This window comes from Tursiops truncatus, chromosome 13 (genome assembly GCF_011762595.2).
Source record: "Tursiops truncatus isolate mTurTru1 chromosome 13, mTurTru1.mat.Y, whole genome shotgun sequence".
NCBI lineage: Eukaryota > Metazoa > Chordata > Mammalia > Artiodactyla > Delphinidae > Tursiops > Tursiops truncatus.
The window spans coordinates 12,552,440-12,574,472 of record NC_047046.1 but is presented as its reverse complement, the minus strand read 5'-3'; the positions used below and the strand labels follow the sequence as shown (position 1 = coordinate 12,574,472).

Genomic DNA, 22,033 nt, shown 5'->3' with positions numbered 1-22,033 from the left:
ACTTTCCTTTAATAGGAGTGGCTCACAAGGTTCTGATTCCCAGCATGACTGAGAACAAACAAGAAAATTTGAAAAAAACGGGGGGTGGAAAGAAGAGGGGTGAGAGTAAGGATGTTCCTTTGACACACAGCCCATTAAACACTCGGATTTTTCTTCTCAGCAAGTCTTAATAACCTCTTCAGAATTTACCACTGTTCAAAAATATACAATGCAAATTAATTTTTAAGAAAAAACAAAAAACTTACCCTGTAGTTCATGATGTATTACACCCACTAAGTTGGGTTCATCTCCCCACCAGAATATCCATAACTCTTTGCAATCTGGTTTGACATCACGACGCCATACACACAGCAAGTTGGCTTGCAGACAGCGGATGAAACTTAACAGGATTGGATCATCTTGGGCTGGGGCTGAAATTATGGGTCCGCAGTCCCCATGCCCTCCAAAATTGTACCTACGCCATTTGATTCCTGTGAGTTCAGCCTGGAAAAAGTAAAGAAAATTACAACAGTTTTGACTGTTCTTTCTACTGAATACTAAAAACAGGCTTCCATACAGATAAATAAATTTGCTAAAATAAATATTTACAGTATACCTCATATAGTAAGATTTCTTCCACTGAAAAATTTATGTCAACCCTTGATTTTTTTTAAGGGGAAAACAACTCATTTCCTCCTATCAAGATTTCTACATAGCTCTTTATATTAAATACCAAAATACAGCAAACAGAGTCATTATTTCCTGTTGAACCATTTTTTTAACTGAAATTTACTTGAAAGTCCCTATAAATAAAATTTTCTATATTATTATGACTTATTTAATTCATAAATTATATTTAGAAATGAAGTAAGAGTTTAAAAAATAAGTTTGTAGAACTGAAATAATTTCTTTCGAAGAATTTCCTCAATTTCGTCCCATCCAGAAGCTACAGTTTAAATATTTTTTAATCAGGGAAACAGTATGCAGTACCACAGTGCTTCACTATGAAAGCCAAAATAGCCTGCTAATAAAACTGATGGAAAGTTATCAGCAATTTATTCATGTTATTTAACGTGTAGCACACAGAAAAGCTTTGCTTCTGTAACAATTCCCTAACATAGCTTCGTCTTTTGTTTTTTAAACACATTTTAAAACATGGTAACTTTAAACCAGCTGACAGCTGATCCTCTGTCTTTATTCTGTTACATGTATTTGTATTCTAAAATTTTTAAATCTTAGGTTTAAAAGGAACTAAATTTCAAGGATGTTTCAACACAAACAAAAGTTAAATTCCTTACTTAAATAACTATAAACTACAACTATGTATTCAAAACTGATAGTAAAACTGATTCTGTACCAAACAGTCCATGTGTCCCTTGCATTTAATCCTTACTCACTCACAGTCCCCCCTCCTCACCCTCCCACCACAACCAAGTTAGTAATTTTTGTCAAGAAGTTGTTTTTCAAAAAACAAGTACCACAGGGGAGAAAAATAACTGCATCTTCTACTACCATAACTGAAACAAATTTAAAGTGCTAAAACAATCACTATAATGAACATCTCTAAGAAAAAAATATCAGTTTTCTTCAATCCCCCAAAAAAGCTTCACTTAAAAAATGACTCCAAAAATAATAATATCCAAACTAAAACTGTCTGAAAGTCACTAACTTTTCCTTTCACATTATGAGATATGGAAATCTAATCTTTAATGAATATTCTTCGTAAAAACTGGTATTGGCATCATTTAGGCTTTCCCTTTGTACCACTTGGTTTCCTCCAGCTATAAAAGAACGATCTGGCCGATGAAAAAGTTCAAACAAAGAGTAAACTAATCACACAAGAAATAATTATTCTCCATAATCACATCAGAAATAATTATCAGCATCCTACTTTATGTTCTTCCTGTTTTTCTGTACTTAAACTTTTTGAAGTTAGAATCATACTGCACGGTTTTATATCCTTTTTCACATACTATAAATATTTCTATATATTACTAATTATTATTAAAAACAATTCTTAATATTTTCATACTATTCACTCTTTGAAGAAAACAATTTACTCAGAGGACTTCCGGGAAGATGGCGGAAGAGTAAGACGCGGAGATCGCCTTCCTCCCCACAGATACACCAGAAATACATCTACACGCGGAACAACTCCTACAGAACACCTACTGAATGCTGGCAGAAGACCTCAGACCTCCCAAAAGGCAAGAAACCCCCCACGTACCTGGGTAGGGAAAAAGAAAAAAGAATAAACAGAGACAAAAGGATAGGGACGGGACCGGCACCAGTGGGAAGGAGCTGTGAAGGAGGAAAGGTTTCCACACACTAGGAAGCCCCTTCGCGGGCGGAGACTGCAGGTGGCGGAGGGGGGAAGCTTCGGGGCCGCGGAGGAGAGCACAGCAACAGGGGTGCGGAGGGCAAAGCAGAGAGATTCCTGCACAGAGGATCGGTGCCGACCGGCACTCACCAGCCCGAGAGGCTTGTCTGCTTCCCCGCCAGGGCGGGCGGGGCTGGGAGCTGAGGCTCTGGCTTCGGTCGAAGCGCAGGGAGAGGACTGGGGTTGGCAGCGTGAACACATCCTGCAGGGGGTTAGTGCGCCACGTCTAGCCGGGAGGGAGTCCGGGAAAAGTCTGGACCTGCCGAAGAGGCAAGAGACTTTTTCTTCCCTCTTTGTTTCCTGGTGTGCAAGGAGAGGGGATTAAGAGTGCTGCTTAAAGGAGCTCCAGACACGGGCGCGAGCCGCTGCTAAAAGCGCGGACCCCAGAGACAGGCATGAGACGCTTAGGCTGCTGCTGCCGCCACCAAGAAGCCTGTGTGCGAGCACAGGTCACTATCCACACACCCCTTCCGGGGAGCCTGTGCGGCCCGCCACTGCCAGGGTCCCGGGATCCAGGGACAACACCCCGGGAGAATGCACGGCGCGCCTCAGCCTGGTGCAACGTCATGTTGGCCTCTGCTGCCGCAGGCTCGCCCCACACTCCGTGCCCCTCCCTGCCCCCGGCCTGAGTGAGCCAGAGCCCCCGAATCAGCGGTTCCTTTAACCCCGTCCTGTCTGAGCGAAGAACAGACGCCCTCCGGCGACCTACACACAGAGGCGGGGCCAAATCCAAAACTGAGCCCCTGGGAGCTGTGAGAACAAAGAAGAGAAAGGGAAAATCTCTCCCAGCAGCCTCAGAAGCAGCGGATTAAAGCTCCACAATCAACTTGATGTACCCTGCATCTGTGGAATACCTGAATAGACAACCAATCATCCCAAACTGAGGAGGTGGACTTTGAGAGCAAGCTTTATGATTTTTTCCCCTTTGCCTCTTTTTGTGAGTGTGTATGTATATGCTTCTGTGTGAGATTTTGTCTGTATAGCTTTGCTTCCACCATTTGTCCCAGGGTTCTATCCGTCCATTTTTTTGTTTTTTGTTTTCTCTTAATAATTATTTTTTTTATTTTAATAACTTTATTATATTTTATCTTACTTTATTTTATTTTACTTTATCTTCTTTTTTCCTTCCTTCCCTCCTTCCTTCCTCCCTCCCTCCCTCCATTCTTTTCTTTCTTTCTTTCTTTCTTCTACTAATTCTTTTTTTCTACATTTTCTCCCTCTCCTTCTGAGCCTTGTGGATGAAAGCCTCTTGGTGCTGCAGCGAGGAGTTAGTGCTGTGCCTCTGAGGTGGGAGAGCCAACTTGAGGACACTGGTCCACAAGAGACCTCCCAGCTCCACATAACATCAAACAGCGAAAATCTCCCAGAGATCTTCATCTCAACACCAGCACCCAGCTTCACTCGACGACCAGCAAGCTACAGTGCTGGACATCCTATGCCAAACAACTAGCAAGACAGGAATACAACCCCACCCATTAGCAGAGAGGCTGCCCCAAATCATAATAAGTCCACAGACATCCCAAAACACACCACCAGACGTGGACCTGCCCACCAGAAAGACAAGATCCAGCCTCATCCACCAGAACACAGGCACTAGTCCCCTCCACCAGGAAGCCTACACAACCCACTGAACCAACCTTAGCCACTGGGGACAGACACCAAAAACAACGGGAACTACGAACCTGCAGCCTGCAAAAAGGAGACCCCAAACACAGTAAGATAAGCAAAATGAGAAGACAGAAAAACACACAGCAGATGAAGGAGCAAGATAAAAACCCACCAGACCTAACAAATGAAGAGGAAATAGGCAGTCTACCTGAAAAAGAATTCAGAATAATGATAGTAAAGATGATCCAAAATCTTGGAAATAGAATAGACAAAATGCAAGAAACATTTAACAAGGACCTAGAAGAACTAAAGATGAAACAATGATGAACAGCACGATAAATGAAATGAAAAATACTCTAGATGGGATCAATAGCAGAATAACAGAGGCAGAAGAATGGATAAGTGGCCTGGAAGATAAAATAGTGGAAATAACTACTGCAGAGCAGAATAAAGAATGAAAAGAACTGAAGACAGTCTCAGAGACCTCTGGGACAACATTAAACACACCAACATTCGAATTATAGGGCTTCCAGAAGAAGAAGAGAAAAAGAAAGGGACTGAGAAAATATTTGAAGAGATTATAGTTGAAAACTTCCCTAATATGGGAAAGGAAATAGTTCGTCAAGTCCAGGAAGCACAGAGAGTCCCATACAGGATAAATCCAAGGAGAAATACGCCAAGACACATATTAATCAAACTGTCAAAAATTAAATACAAAGAAAACGTATTAAAAACAGCAAGGGAAAAACAACAAATAACACACAAGGGAATCCCCATAAGGTTAACAGCTGATCTTTCAGCAGAAACTCTGCAAGCCAGAAGGGACTGGCAGGACATATTTAAAGTGATGAAGGAGAAAAACCTGCAACCAAGATTACTCTACCCAGCAAGGATCTCATTCAGATTTGATGGAGAAATTAAAACCTTTACAGACAAGCAAAAGCTGAGAGAGTGCAGCACCACCAAACCAGCTCTACAACAACGGCTAAAGGAACTTCTATAGGCAAAAAACACAAGAGAAGGAAAAGACCTACAATAACGAACCCAAAACAATTAAGAAAATGGGAATAGGAACATACATATTGATAATTACCTTAAATGTAAATGGACTAAATGCTCCCACCAGAAGACACAGATTGGCTGAATGGATACAAAAACAAGAACCATATATTTGCTGTCTACAAGAGACCCACTTCAGACCTACAGACACATACAGACTGAAAGCAAGGGGATGGAAAAAGATATTTCATGCAAATGGAAACCAAAAGAAAGCTGGAGTAGCAATTCTCATATCAGACAAAACAGACTTTAAAATAAAGACTATCAGAAGAGACAAAGAAGGACACTACATAATGATCAAGGGATCGATCCAAGAAGAAGATATAACAATTGTAAATATTTATGCACCCAACATAGGAGCACCTCAATACATAAGGCAAATACTAACAGCCATAAAAAGGGAAATCGACAGTAACACATTCATAGTAGGGGACTTTAACAGCCCACTTTCACCAATGGACAGATCATCCAAAATGAAAATAAATAAGGAAACACAAGCTTTAAATGATACATTAAACAAGATGGACTTAATTGATATTTATAGGACATTCCAACCAAAAACAACAGAATACACATTTTTCTCTAGTGCTCATGGAACATTCTTCAGGATAGATCATACCTTGGGTCACAAATCAAGCCTTGGTAAATCTAAGAAAACTGAAATTGTACCAAGTATCTATTCCAACCACAGCACTATGAGACTAGACATCAATTACAGGAAAAGATCTGTAAAAAATACAAACACATGAAGGCTAAACAATACACTACTTAATAACGAAGTGATCACTGAAGAAATCAAAGAGGAAATCAAAAAATACCTAGAAATAAATGACAATGGAGACACGATGACCCAAAATCTATGGGATGCGGCAAAAGCAGTTCTAAGAGGGAAGTTTATAGCAATACAATCCTATCTTAAGAAATAGGAAACATCTCAAATAAACAACCTAACCTTGCACCTAAAGCAATCAGAGAAAGAAGAACAAAAACACCCCAAACTTAGCAGAAGGAAAGAAATCATCAAAATCAGATCAGAAATAAATGAAAAAGAAATGAAGGAAACGATAGCAAAGATCAATAGAACTAAAAGCTGGTTCTTTGAGAAGATAAACAAAATTGATAAACCATTAGCCAGACTCATCAAGAAAAAAAGGGAGAAGACTCAAATCAATAGAATTAGAAATGAAAAAGGAGAAGTAACAACTGACACTGCAGAAATACTAAAGATCGTAAGAGATTACTACAAGCAACTCTATGCCAATAAAATGGACAACCTGGAAGAAATGGACAAATTCTTAGAAAGGCACAACCTGCCAAGACTGAATCAGGAAGAAATAGAAAATATGAACAGGCCAATCACAAGCACTGAAGTTGAAACTGTGATTAAAAATCTTCCAACAAACAAAAGCCCAGGACCAGATGGCTTCACAGGCGAATTCTATCAAACATTTAGAGAAGAGCTAACACCTATCTTTCTCAAACTCTTCCAAAATATAGCAGAGGGAGGAACACTCCCAAACTCATTGTACGAGGCCACCATCACCCTGATACCAAAACCAGACAAGGATGTCACAAAGAAAGAAAACTACAGGCCAATATCACTGATGAACATAGATGCAAAAATCCTCAACAAAATACTAGCAAACAGAATCCAACAGCACATTAAACAGATCATACACCATGATCAAGTGGGGTCTATTCCAGGAATGCAAGGATTCTTCAATATATGCAAATCAATCAACGTGATACACCATATTAACAAATTGAAGGAGGAAAAACCATATGATCATCTCAATAGATGCAGAGAAAGCTTTCGACAAAATTCAACACCCATTTATGATGAAAATCCTCCAGAAAGTAGGCATAGAGGGAACTTACCTCAACATAATAAAGGCCATATATGACAAACCCACAGCCAACATCGTCCTCAATGGTGAAAAACAGAAACATTTCCACTAAGATAGGAACAAGACCAGGTTGCCCACTCTCACCACTCTTATTCAACATAGTTTTGGAAGTTTTAGCCACAGCAATCAAAGAAGAAAAGGAAATAAAAGGAATCCAAATCGCAAAAGAAGTAGTAAAGCTGTCACTATCTGCAGATGACATGATACTATACATAGAGAATCCTAAAGATGCTACCAGAAAACTACTAGAGCTAATCAGTGAATCTGGTAAATTAGCAGGATACAAAATTAATGCACAAAACTCTCCGGCATTCCTATACACTAATGACGAAAAATCTGAAAGTGAAATCAAGAAAACACTCCCATTTACCATTGCAACAAAAAGAATAAAATACCTAGGAATAAACCTACCTAAGGAGACAAAAGACCTGTATGCAGAAAATTATAAGACACTGATGAAAGAAATTAAAGATGCTACAAATAGATGGAGAGATATACCATGTTCTTGGATTGGAAGAATCAACATTGTGAAAATGACTCTACTACCCAAAGCAATCTACAGATTCAATGCAATCCCTATCAAACTACCACTGGCATTTTTCACAGAACTAGAACAAAAAATTTCACAATTTGTATGGAAACACAAAAGACCCCGAATAGCCAAAGCAATCTTGAGAATGAAAAACGGAGCTGGAGGAGTCAGGCTCCCTGACTTCAGACTATACCACAAAGCTACAGTAATCAAGACAGTATGGTACTGGCACAAAAACAGAAATATAAATCAATGGAACAGGATAGAAAGCCCAGAGATAAACCCACGCACATATGGTCACCTTATCTTTGATAAAAGAGGAAGGAATGTACAGTGGAGAAAGGACAGCCTCTTCAATAAGTGGTGCTGGGAAAACTGGACAGGTACGTGTAAAAGTACGAAATTAGATCACTCCCTAACACCATACACAAAAATAAGCTCAAAATGGATTAAAGACCTAAATGTAAGGCCAGAAACTATCAAACACTTAGAGGAAAACATAGGCAGGACACTCTATGACATAAATCACAGCAAGATCCTTTTTGACCCACCTCCTAGAGAAATGGAAATAAAAACAAAAATAAACAAATGGGACCTAATGAAACTTCAAAGCCTTTGCACAGCAAAGGAAACCATAAACAAGACCAAAAGACAACCCTCAGAATGGGAGAAAATATTTGCAAATGAAGCAACTGACAAAGGATTAATCTCCAAAATTTATAAGCAGCTCATGCAGCTTAATAACAAAAAAACAAACAACCCAATCCAAAAATGGGCAGAAGACCTAAATAGACATTTCTCCAAAGAAGATATACAGACTGCCAACAAACACATGAAAGAATGCTCAACATCATTAATCATTAGAGAAATGCAAATCAAAACTACAATGAGATATCATCTCACACCAGTTAGAATGGCCATCATCAAAAAATCTAGAAACAATAAATGCTGGAGAGGGTGTGGAGAAAAGGGAACCCTCTTGCACTGTTGGTGGGAATGTAAATTGACACAGCCACTGTGGAGAACAGTATGGAGGTTCCTTAAAAAACTACAAATAGAACTACCATATGACCCAGCAATCCCACTACTGGGCATATACCCTGAGAAAACCATAACTCAAAAAGAGTCACGTACCAAAATGTTCATTGCAGCTCTATTTACAATAGCCCGGAAATGGAAACAACCTAAGTGTCCATCATCGGATGAATGGATAAAGAAGATGTGGCACATATATACAATGGAATATTACTCAGCCATAAAAAGAAACGAAATTGAGCTATTTGTAATGAGGTGGATAGACCTAGAGTCTGTCAAAGTGAAGTAAGTCAGAAAGAGAGAGACAAATTCCGTATGCTAACACATATATATGGAATTTTAGAAAAAAAAGATGTCATGAAGAACCTAGGGGTAAAACAGGAATAAAGACACAGACCTACTAGAGAATGGACTTGAGGATATGGGGAGGGGGAAGGGTAAGCTGTGACAAAGCGAGAGAGAGGCATGGACATATATACACTACCAAACATAAGGTAGATAGCTAGTGGGAAGCAGCCGCATAGCACAGGGAGATCAGCTTGGTGCTTTGTGACCGCCTGGAGGGGTGGGATAGGGAGGGTGGGAGGGAGGGAGACGCAAGAAGGAAGAGATATGGGAACATATGTATGTATAGAACTGATTCATTTTGTTGTAAAGCAGAAACTAACACACCATTGTAAAGCAATTATACGCCAATAAAGATGTTAAAAAAAAAGCAAATTGCTAAAACAAATAGTTGAATTTAATTGGTAATCTCTATTAAAACACATTGATATCATGCAGTGTCTAATATAATAATCTGATTAAAAATTGATGGTTTGGTTTGCTTTCTCAAAAAAAAATTTATTCCATAACAACTGGACAATCTTCCTATTTCACTATTATAATTATTATAATTGGTGAACATCCTTGAACATTATTTTCCTGATTACTTTCCTTACGAGAGATTGCTTGCTGTAGAATTACCAAAGAATACAAATATTTTAGGACTCATGAAAGAATGCTACCACACTGCTTTTTAGTAGTCTCACCCATACAAATAACCTCCTGCCAAACTGCATATCTTTTAAAATACCTGTTGATTTAATAAAATGATATGCCCTTGTACCAATTGGTAGTCTTCATTCTACTAAGAGGAAATTATTATCATATATTTGATCAGAAGTATAACCTGGGGCCAGTCTTCTTGGGTTTGATTCCCAGCTGTGTACTTACTAGCTGAAAGTAGCAAGTACCTAGCAAATTATTTAATCTTTGTCTCTCAGTTGCCTTACCGGTAAAATGAGAATAATGGTATTGAGAGTTGATTAAATGAGTTAGTATATACAGAAAGCGCTTAGGACAGTGCCTGGCACATAGCAAAAAATATAAATGATACTGGTTCATTACTAGTAGTACTAGTGTAGTAGTACTACTTCCCTTTAGTTGTCTGTCCACATCGTTTCTGTTTTTCTATCACAGAAGTTCGTTTCCTCAAATAAAAGCAGTGTGTGTGTATGTTATGTTTTAATCAGAAAGCCTAAGATCAATTTTTAAATAAATATCAAAGAAGGAAACTAAATAAGACTAAGTGGGGGCAGCTGAAATCAGAAAAGTCAAGTAGAAGACTAACTTTTCTTATATCACCTAAGCTAGTGTTCTGTGCCTAAGGATCCTGAGGAAGTGGAGGGGAGAAGAGAAGAGGAGGAAAACATACCAATAAAAATGAATCACTAATGCTTACATTAACCATATTTAAAAGGTTAGAAAATTAAAATACATCAGAGATTTAAATATCAGGTGAGTCAGTCCCCAAGAAAATCTACACAGCAACTTAATCACAAGAATACTTTCACCTGTAACACCCAGCATGGTTCAGCAGACAAAATACTTGGCTTTGGGCTTCCCTGGGGGCACAGTGGTTGAGAGTCCGCCTGCCGATGTGGGGGACGCGGGTTCGTGCCCCGGTCTGGGAGGATCCCACGTGCCGTGGAGCGGCTGGGCCTGTGGGCCATGGCCGCTAAGCCTGCACGTCCGGAGCCTGTGCTCCGCAACAGGAGAGGCCACAGCAGTGCGAGGCCCGCGTACCGAAAAAGAAAACAAAAAAAAAACTTGGCTTTGATTCAGGAGAATGGTTTCCTAATCCTAGCACTTGCACTAACTTCCTATCAGTGTTTCTATGGTCTCAGTGGTAAAAGAAAGCCGCTGCCACCTGCTCTATATCTTTATGGAGTTGTTCTAGCAAGTGATGTAATACAAATGCAAGTGACATAACATCAAGGCTACAAACTTAATCTCTTCATAACTAATTCAGCCAGAAGTACTAAAAATGTCCAATCATTTAAAAACAATTTATCCCTTTACCTTAAAACTAAAATTAAATATCACTATACCAGTCTTCACTGGAAAATGTAACAATGAAACACCATTCAAGCCTAACAGACACCTAGGTATAAAATGAATGTTCAAAGACTTAGCTTTAAATTTTGAGTTAATATTTGATTAAGAGGAAAAATGACTGAAACACCTTGTCCAAGAAAAAAATCCTAGAATGGATGTATATTTAATTACACTATTAAAATATATCTTCACATACCGTGACCATGTTTATAATTAAAAATCAATTCCACACAAAGTTCTGTTGACCCAATTTCTGACAAATGTGTACTTCCAAGACTCAAAATTCTTGAAGCAACCCTTTAAAGTATTTCTAGGTGCAAATTATCCCAAAAATGCAATTATTTCTCACTGTCAAAGATGAACAATTTATATTTAAGATTACATGGTTTTTAAAATATAGAATCGGAAAAAAAATATGCAAGGAAAAAAATCAGTATTGCACATAGATAGAACGATAACCACAACCATCATCATTTATTCATCACCTACTTAATACCAGGCAGCATACTAGGGTCTTCTCATAGAATTTCTAATATGAGGCACCATACTAGTGTCTTCATATATAATTTCTAATCTTCTCAAACAGTTAAAATAATTCTCAGAAACACAAAGCTTAAATAATTCTCCAATAACCACACAGGTAGCAACTGGCAGATCCCAAACATAACTGGATTTAAAGCATAACTGAATTTAAAGCATAAACTCTTTCTGCTCTGCCATACTGTTTCACAGGGCTAATGGTAAAAATTAGCCCTAGAGGATTATAAAATAGTACAAAGAAACAGTCATCAACTCAATTTAGCAATGACAAGAGCTCACGGCCAAACTTTCTAATTTAAGAAAGTTCCTGAATCTTTCTTTACTCATCCTGAGTGATTAAGAAAACTAGTATAAGGGCTTCCCTGGTGGCGCAGTGGTTGAGAGTCCGCCTGCCGATGCAGGGGACACGGGTTCGTGCCCCGGTCCGGGAAGATCCCACATGCCGCGGAGCAGCTGAGCCCGTGAGCCGTGGCCGCTGAGCCTGCACGTCCGGAGCCTGTGCTCCGCAATGGGAGAAGACACAACAGTGAGAGGCCCGCGTACCGAAAAAACAAAAAAAAAAAGAGGAAACTAGTATAAGACTGCCCACTACACCATTCCATAAATAGGAGAGACCTGTTTCATTTCACTCAGATAATTACATGCCTTCTTTACATGTTACCACTATAAGACCATACTCACACAAGCTAATTTTTAGAGGATATGTATAACAAACCAAGAAAATAACTATTCTAATAGCAAGAGAGACTGGAGGAAAATTTTCTCAGCCGTGGCTGGTATCAGCTGTACAGGTAGTCGGCATCCTCCGGGAACTGAACTTAACTGGCAGAGACTACCCTGGCCTAAACAGAAGTTCAATACAGAATGGTTCACATTAAAAAGATTACAACAGAATCAGGATAAATGCACTTTCTTATGACATGAATGTATTTAAAGAAAATTTATATTGATTCTTAATATCCTATTCTTTAGGTACTATACATAGGAAATGAGCTGATAAATTTTCCCAATGGAGGTCATTTATTTGCACTAACCCTTGGTAATCAGATCCCTCATGACCAACATATACTTGCAGTGTGGCTCTCCAAAGTTAAACCTGTATTCAGAGGTCATGGAATAGAATAAAACTAACGTAACTCGGTAAGAATGAACCCAGAGTGTAGTATCATGGAAAGAACCCTGGTCGCAGGTCGGGAGACCTAGGTTCAAGTCCTAGTTTTTCAACTATTTACCTAAACAATATCAGGAAATCTCCATCTCTGGGCACCTTGGCTTCCTGGCCTGTAAGGTGATATGGTTGACCTAGATACTATAAATGAGTTCAAGTCTCCTGACCCAGGCTAATTACATCCCACTCACAAAGGCAACCTGTAAATGAGACTGACCCTTATAAGATGCCTTACAATGATCAGTGGGAATAGGAGAGCGACCAGAAGATACTTTATGAATTTTCAAGAATAGTCGAAAGAAAGATTTCTCCAACTACAGAACAATTAACTTAATATCAATCCTTGACAGGATTCTAGGATGGTATGTCGAAAAGGCAGCTGTGATCACTTGAGACTACATGAGTACATTAGGAAATTCCAAGTCTGCCTCACCTCACTTCCTCCTGTGATAGGGTTACTACACTAGTAGACCGAAGAAATACAGCTAACAAACATATTAAGTCACCTCTCAACTGTAGTCATAGGAAGGAAAAAAGTCAGGATCATAGAAAACGTCTGTTAAAACATAACTAATCAGCTCCAGGTAAAGACGGCAGAGTAAACACACACATCTGCTTTTGCTCTCTCTTAAATCCCTCAAAAAAAAACCAGTAAAGAAGTTTGTTTCTTTGTTTTGTTTTTTTCCCTTAAACCATAAAATCACAACGGTAGGTAGTAGTGATGAGCGCATCCAGGTTTTGAAAGGTAAGAAGCAGATGCTCGAGGTCAAGAGTCTTATAACACCAAAGAAAACTGTGGAGAAAGCGGAGCTACAACCCAATTTACACAGAATTATAAATACAGGTACAGTCGTCCCTCAGTATCCATGGAGGATTGGTTCCAGAATGCCCCCACAAATACCAAAATCTGTGGATGCTCAAGTCCCTTACATAAATGGTGTAGTATTTGCATATAACCTATGCATATCCTTTAAGTAATCTTTGGGTTACTTATGATACCTAAAACAATGTAAATGCTATGTAAATAGTTGCAGGTGCAAAGCAAATGCAAGTTTTTCTTTTTGGAACTTTCTGGAATTTTTTTCTGAATATTTTTGGTCTGCAGTTGATTGAATCCACAAATGCAGAACCCACAGTGATGGACGTATCTTGTGGAAGTAGAAAGGCAGAGAAAAGAGCAAATAAGGAAAACTAGTTGAAAGCCTGCTTAGAAGACACTCAGAACCCAGGTACCCTCCCCACTGCCTGTCTTTACAGTAGCAAATCACTGGAAGGGTATTCTCTGGGGCCAGTAAAACACAGGGTATCTGAACTCATGGACACAGGTGCAGATGAAGGCAGGAAACCAGGAAACAGTACATCAGGTGACCACGTACAGAATGAAGGTCAAAAATCACCCTCTCCAACCCTCTCCCTCTAAGCACCTAGAAAGCTGGTAGCCAGTCTTTCATCCCCCAGAAAGGAGTCTGGAAAAGTCTTCTCTGGGAAAACTGACAGCTCAACAGAAAAGACCTCAAGATAATGACATCAAAGCTTCCCCAACTAAAGAGTCCACCCCAATCAGTGAACTGCACAGTAAACAAATGTCACTCCCATACTACTTCGAAGCAGTTTTTTAGTCCATCTTTCCTAAACATGAACAGATGACCAGGAATTACTAAAAAGTTGAGGAAAACCACTGAGGAATTATAGAGACAAAAAATACAGAAAAGTGACTTGGAGTTAACAGACTACATCGGGAGAAGAAAACTTTTAAAAAATCTATCATTAATATTCTCAAAGAGATAAAATAGTGCAACCATTAAAAAAGAACAGGATGGGGCTTCCCTGGTGGCGCAGTGGTTGAGAGTCCGCCTGTCGATGCAGGGGACACGGGTTCGTGCCCCGGTCCGGGAAGATTCCAACATGTCACGGAGAGGCTGGGCCCGTGAGCCATGGCCGCTGGGCCTACGCGTCCAGAGCCTGTGCTCCGCAATGGGAGAGGCCACAACAGTGAGAGGCCCACATACTGCAAAAAAAAAAAAAAAAAAAAAAAGAACAGGATGCTATTTCAGAAAAGCAGCACAGAGACCTAAAAGATGGCTCTTGGAAATTTTAAAACAATGATGCCAGAAATGATAAAACTCCACAGAAGGGCTGGAAGATAAAATTTCCCCCAGAAAGTAAAGCAAATAAACAAACAAAAAATAAGAGGGTGGGGGGAGATAAAACTATAGGAGCAGCCCAGGAAGTTCAAAACTAAATACAAGAGCTTTCAGAAAGAGAAAACACAGAAAATGAGAAAGAGGAAATGACCAATAAAATAATTCACAAAAATTCCGGGGGGGGGCGGGTGATGAGAGAAGAATACAAATTTCTAGATTGAAAGGGCTCACTGAGTATCCAGAACAACAGATTAAAAGAGACTCACAGAAAGCATATTACTGTAAACTTTCAACACATTGCAGACAAAGAGAAGGGCCTCAAAGCTTCCATATAGTAAAAAGGGGACACATACAGAGAATCAGGAATCAGAAGGATTTCTGACTTCTCAACAGTAATACTAGAAGAAGGCAATGGTGCAATAACTCCAAAATTCTAAAGAAAAAGTACTCCAAACTAGATGTCTATGGCAATCTAAATTATCTATCAAGTGTAAAAGCAGAATAAATACATTTCAAAATATGCAAGGCGTTTAAAAAAAACGGCACCCTTTCTCAGGAAGCTACTGTAGGTATACCCCACCAAAAGGAGGGAATAAACCAAGTAAGAAGCCATGAGGTTTAGGAAATAGATCCAACAAGGGAGGGAGCAAAACAAATCCCTAAGATTACAGTCAATAATCAGATGATTCCAGGTTGTGAACTGCGCACCAGTGTAGAGGGCAATCAATCCAGATCATGACAGGTCAGATGGCTCTACGAAAGACTTTTGTTAAAGAATCTGAAACTGAAAGAACACCCAATATTTGAAAAACTTAAAAGAAGATTCAAATAATAGGCAAAAAGTTTGGGGATGAATTAGTTTAAAATACATAGTAAACAGTCCAAAAACAAGCAAACAAACAAAACCCAGATAATTACCATCTTCGAGTTACACAGAGAAGGAAAAGTAATCAGAGTTTACTGCATGACTTTGCCATACATTAACATAATCAAGTGAATGTTAACACTGAATATTAAGCTAACCAAAATTACTATACCACTATTTTGGTAAAATGGAAGGATGGAAAAAGGCATGTTTGCTTAGTAAGAGGGAGAGAGAATAAGCTAAATCCTCATCTTCAATAGTGAAAGATCCACATTTTTAAAACCTAAAATAACTATAAACTTAGTATTTAGTAACATTTAAGAATCAGGATAGGGGCTTCCCTGGTGGCACAGTGGTTAAGAGTCCGCCTGCCGATGCAGGGGACACGGGTTCGTGCCCCGGTCTGGGAAGATCCCACATGCCGCGGAGCGGTTGGGCCCGTGAGCCATGGCCACTGAGCCTGCGCGTCCGGAGCCTGTGCTCCGCAACGGGAGAGGCCACAACAGTGAGAGGCCCGCATACCACAAAAGAAAAGAAGAAAAAAAAAAAATAATCAGGATAATCAACAAAAGTAGGTGAATGTGTGTATCTCTGGAGAAGGTAAAACAGGGGCCAGGAGTAGGGGAACACTATTCACTAAACCTAGGAATTCCCTGTGCTCCAGTGGTTAGGACTTGGTGCTGTCACTGCCGTGGCCTGGGTTCAGTCCCTGGTGGGGAACTAAGATCCCACAAGCTGCAAGGCACAGCCAAAAAAAAAAAAAAAAAACCATGTAGAACTATTTGATTCTTTAACTATGTCAGAGTACCACTCTGCTTTAAAAATTTTTTAAACTAATCAAAATGTGGTAACAAAATATATTTAATATATACAAAAAGTTACTATTAATATTGAGAACTCACACCTTTTTATAGACTGATTCTAGACAAATTCCTAACCTTAAGAACAACTTAGCATCCCATAAATTGTGTTGCAAAAGCCAAAGAGTTATTTACCAGGTGTTAAAATGGGTTGGCTCTCTCTTCTCTCCATTTTTAGACTATTAAAACTCTAGCTGGGCAGAGACACACTTCCAGCTGCATGCTCCCCACACACACACACACCTAGCTCTGCTCAAACTCTTCCTACTCTGAGCTAAGTGGCTTACCAGGGATCCCCTCCACAGAGGGGATGAGGACAGCAGGGCATTGGGCCTCTCATCTGACTCTCATCTAACATGGTATTTTCATGTTGTGAGAAATGCAATGTGATAACTCTTCATACAATAAAGTTGTAGATTAAAGATGCTTTCTAACACATACATACTTTTGCTGATTCATAATAACTTTTTTCCTCAACTATAATTTTCTTTCCAGTCCTCAGTTTACCAATATTAATTCAAAAATGTAAGGATAAAAAATGGAATTTAGCATAAGCATGAGTGAAAAGGGCCAAGGTTTTATTGACAATGACTTTAACACAATTAAACAATGTCAAGTAACTATTTTAAAAGTTACTGCCATCTTAATAAGCTACTTTGATAGAAGTATAGTATCTAGATCCTACATAACAGATCGTAAGAGTCACTAGTCAATATTGCTTTTAACTCCTAGCTCCAGAGTTTGAGAGGAATCTACATACGGTGGAACAAATTAACAAATGAAGGACTGGGTTAGTGAGGAAATCTAAACATGTCAAATGACTACAAGGCTATATGGCCTCATGTTCAATCCTTTCAGGCGAATAAACATAACAGCAAAAATAAAATAAAATAATAAAGCCATAGTTGAATGAATTTAATATGAAGTTAAGATTCTGAAGAAATTTGAAAAGTCTTCAGTTACACAGAAGACAGATAAATGAAAGATGGATTCAGTTTGCTCAGAACTAACCCAAGTGGTAGCAGAGAAATCAAATGGAAAAAACTAAAACAACAACAGTGAGAGCTCACTCAAGAAAAAAACCCTGACTGACATCCCTGAGAATCATAGATATGGGGGGTTAGGGAGAAGTTGGTCAATAGTAGATGTGGCTTCAAACACCAAAGAGCTGGTTAAACAGTATGATTTATAAGGTTCCTTTCAAACCTGAAATATGAATCTCAAAGATTCGTTCCTTTCAAGCGTAAGATTTCATAACTCTAATATCATTTGTATCTCAGTCAACTAGCTCAGGGGTTAGCAAACTAGGGCCCACAGGCAGGCAACTTGTTTTTGTAAATTAAGTTTTATTAGTACACAACTACACCACATATTGTCTGTGGCAGCTTCCCCACTACAACCACAATGTTGAGCCTTAAGTAATTAACTCTCTGGTTCTCTAAGAGAAAGTCTGCTCATCCCTAAGCTAGGATAATATACATAGGCAAATATGAGATTTAAAATATAAATAAGAAGCACCAGAATTATCCTCCCACCATAAACAATTAGAAAACCAGACAAAAAAATATGAAACTACTGTTTTCAGACATTGGACAGCAAACAACACAGAGGTAGAATATCGGAGAGAAAGAAAACAAATGAAGTAGGTTCTATAAAGCCTAAGGCAGCTAGAATATGTGAAAGCAGATCACCAGAAAGGAGAAAGTTATGCAAAAAAAGAGCTCCAGGGACCTGATGGGGGTTCTTTTGAGACTGTTCCTAAATACCAAGTTGCACATTCAAACAACAAAATTCAATGGGGCCAGGCAAAGAACTACTAGAGAGCTATCATCATTCCAACAGCTCACACAAAGCTGGGGTGGGGAGGGGTGGGGGGCGGGGGGGGGGGTAGACAGGGAGGGAGGGAGGGGAGAGGAAGCTGGGGAATAATCTAGTTCTGAACAGCCAGTTTAAAAACAAAACAAAACAAAAAACCACAACATTGTTAAAAACCTTGGGCATAAGATAGAGACCACAGAAAAGTCAAGACTGCTTTAACCCATCCTAATAATCAGGCCTCAACCACCACCACCACCACCACCACCCCATCTTATCTAGTAGTATGATCATCATCTTACCTATTAGTAACCTAACTGCCAGCCAAAACAAAATTCAACTCTTTAAAAGAAAAAATAAAATCCAGACTTTCAATGACATAATACTCACAATGTCTAGTATCCAATAAAAGAATAATAGACATTCAAAGAAACAGCAAAAGGAGACCCATGACCAGGAGAAAAATCACTGAAGAGAAACAAACCTGGAAATGAGTGTGATGATGGAATTAAAAATCAGTTTAAAAACAGCTATTATAAGTATGGTCAAGGATTTAAAGAAAAACACAAGCTTAAAGAGAGAAATTAAAGATATAAAAAAGAGACCAAAAAATTTCTAGTCCTCAAATATTCAAAATATGAAATGACAAATTCACTGAATGGATTTAACAGATTAGGCACTGCCAAAGCAAAGATCAGGGGACTTGAAAACATACAATATAATTATCCAAGCTTAAGAATAAAGAATTTTTTTAAACTCAAAGAATAATGAGTAAAGCCGAAGCAGTCAGAATAATATCAAGTAGCCTCTACCATACATGTAATTAGGGTCCTGGCACACAAAGGGGGAAAGGGAGGACCAGAAAAAAAACAAAGACAAAACCAAAAACAATATTATTTAATAATGGCCAAACTGTCTCAAAGTTTCATGAGAACAATAAATCTCAGAACCAAGGAGTTCAGTGAACCCAAAACAATATAAACCAAAAGAAAAAAAATCAAAATATACAATTAACTTTCTGAAAACCAGTATAAAAAGGAAAATCTTAAAAGCTGCTGAGAGAAAAAAAAAGACTCATTACATAAGCAGAAGCAAACACAATATTTACAACAGACTGCTCATCAGAAAATATGCAACCGGAAAACAATGGAACAAGCTGAAAGAATAAAAAACCCTCCAAATCTAGAACTCTAAATCAAGCAAATATCTTTCAAAAATGAAGATAAAATACAGATTTTCTTAGCTTAACAGAAGCCAATGGAACTTCACTTTAATAAATGTAACTAGAATAAATGCTATTTTAAAAAGTTCTTCCAGTACAAGGAAAATAGATGGAAACCTGGATCTATACAAAAGAATAACAAGCACCAGAAAGTTAATATATAAATAAATACAAAACATGTTTTCTAATTTAAAAATTTCCTTAAAAGCTAATTAACTGTTTACAGCAAAAATAATGGATCATGGACTGCATACTACATATAGGAGAAAAATTTATGACAACAGAACAAAGACTAGAAAGAGAAAATGGATGGTATACTGTTCTAAGGTTTTAACATTATAAATGAAAAAATTTATTACTTAAAGGCACACTGAAATAAGTTAAAGATGCATATTATAAACTCTTGATAAGTCCTTAAAAAGTAAAACAAAGAGGTATATCTAACAAACCAATACTGAAGACAGAATGGACTCATTAAAAAAAAAAAAAACTCAAAATAATCCAAAGTAAGTAGGAAAAGACAAAAATAAAAGGGGGGGAACAAAAAATGGATGGGACCAGGCAGGAAAAAAAAAGCCAAGGTAGTAGACTTAAACTCAATCATATCAATATAATTATATTAAATATAGTCTAAGTACTATGTACTTAGTCTAGTCTAAGTACTAGTACTAAGTACTAAGTATTAAAAGATATCAATTCTCAGAATGGATAAAATTTTTAAAGGCCCAACCACATACTGCTCACAAGAAATGCACTTAAAGATAAGTTAGATTAAGAGTGAAATGGTAGAAAAGGATACATCATGCAAACATAACTTATAAGAGAGCTGCCGTGACTGGATTAATACCAATACCTCTTGACTCCAAGAATACTATTACTAGGAATAGAGAGAGAAATTTTATAATGATAAAAATGTCAAATCTTCAAGAAGACATAAATCCCAAATGTGTAGGTACCTAATAACAAAATTTCAAAATATATGAAGCACAAACAGATATATCTAAAAGGAGAAACTGACAAATCCAGAATTATAATTGGAGATTTCAACAGGTCTCCTCTCAACAACTGATAAAACAAGTAGACAGAAAATCAATAAGAATATAGAAAAACGTGAACACTATCAACCAACATAACCAAACTGACATTTATAAAACATTATAACTCAACAAAAAAATACATTTTTTTTCAAATGCACATGGAACATTCACCAAGAGAAACCATATGCTGGGCCATAAAATAAATATCAAAATATTTTTAATTTTTTTCTTCATTTTTTATTTATTTTTGGCTGTGTTGGGTTTTTGTTGCTGCGCGTGGGCTTTCTCTAGTTGCGGTGAGTGGGGGCTACTGTTCATTGCAGTGTGCGGGCTTCTCATTGTGGTGGCTTCTCTTGTTGCAGAGCATGGGCTCTAGGTGCACGGGCTTCAGCAGTTGCAGCACTCGGGCTCAGCAGCTGCAGCACTCGGGCCCTAGAGCATGCGGGCTTCAGCAGTTGTGGCACACAGGCTCAGTAGTTGTGGCGCACGGGCTTAGTTGCTCCGCAGCATGTGGGATCTTCCCGGACTAGGGATTGAACCCATGTCGCTTGCATTGGCAGGTGGATTCCAAGGAAGTCCTCTATCAATATATTTTTAAAAGTTGAAACTTCTGAATAGAATTAAGTTAGAAATTAACAAAATAACTCTAATGCTCCCCTCCCCCACAAAATCTGTAAATAAATAATACTTATAAATAATGCATAGAACCACCCCCCAGAAAATCACAAGGGAAACTAGAAAATATTTTGAACTGAATATGAAAAAAATATATAAACCAAAATACGAGGGATACAAGTCAAACAGTGCCCAAAGATCTGTAGCTTTAAATATTTACATTAGAAAGGAAGAAAGATATAAAATTGCTCTAAGCTTCCTCCTTTGGAAGCTAGAAAAGGTGTAAATTAAACCAAATGTAAATTAATAGAAATGATGAAGAAAAGAAATAAATGAAATACAGAACAGACTAACAATAAAGAAAACCAATAAAATGAAAAGCTGGTTATTTTAAAAGATCAATATAATTGACAAACTTCTTACTAGGTTAATGAAGATGGGAAGAAAAGACAAATTACCAACATCAGGAATGAAAGATGAGAAATTACTTCACATCATAATAACACTGTAAAGATAATGAAATTACTATAAACAATGCTATGTCAATAATTAAAACTATTTAGATTAAATGGACTAGCCCTTTGCAACAATTACCAAAGTAACACACAAAGATCTGAACAGCCCTGTATCAAAGAAATGGAATTCATAAATTAAAATCTTCCCTCAAAGAATTCTCCAAGGCAAGATGGTTTCACTAGTAAATTCTATCAAACATCTAAGGAAGAAATACCGCCAGTTCTACACAAACTTTCAAAAAACAGAGGGACTACTTCCCAAATCATTTTTAAGAGACCAACATTACTAAGACCAAAAACATTACAAGAAAAGAAGTCTACATGCCAATATCCTTCATGAACACAGATTTAAAAATCAGTAACAAAATATTAG

At 38.1% G+C, this 22,033-nt stretch overlaps 1 protein-coding gene across 5 annotated transcripts in view; it reads right to left on the bottom strand.

Moving 5' to 3' along the window:
- The window catches only part of MED13L (mediator complex subunit 13L), a 296,141-nt gene that overhangs the window by 252,950 nt on the left and 21,158 nt on the right, over positions 1–22,033 (bottom strand). For 3 of the 5 annotated variants that reach the window (XM_073790130.1, XM_073790132.1, XM_073790131.1), the window contains exons 1-2: positions 2,207–2,575; positions 246–483 (exon numbers count right to left, since the gene is read on the bottom strand). In XM_073790130.1, coding sequence (XP_073646231.1) covers positions 246–483; positions 2,207–2,560 — 592 coding nt within the window. In that variant the 5' untranslated portion in view covers positions 2,561–2,575. Of the gene's footprint in view, positions 1–245; positions 484–2,206; positions 2,576–22,033 lie in introns of those variants that run through there. The other 2 variants (XM_033836938.2, XM_033836939.2) reach the window with 1 other exon arrangement.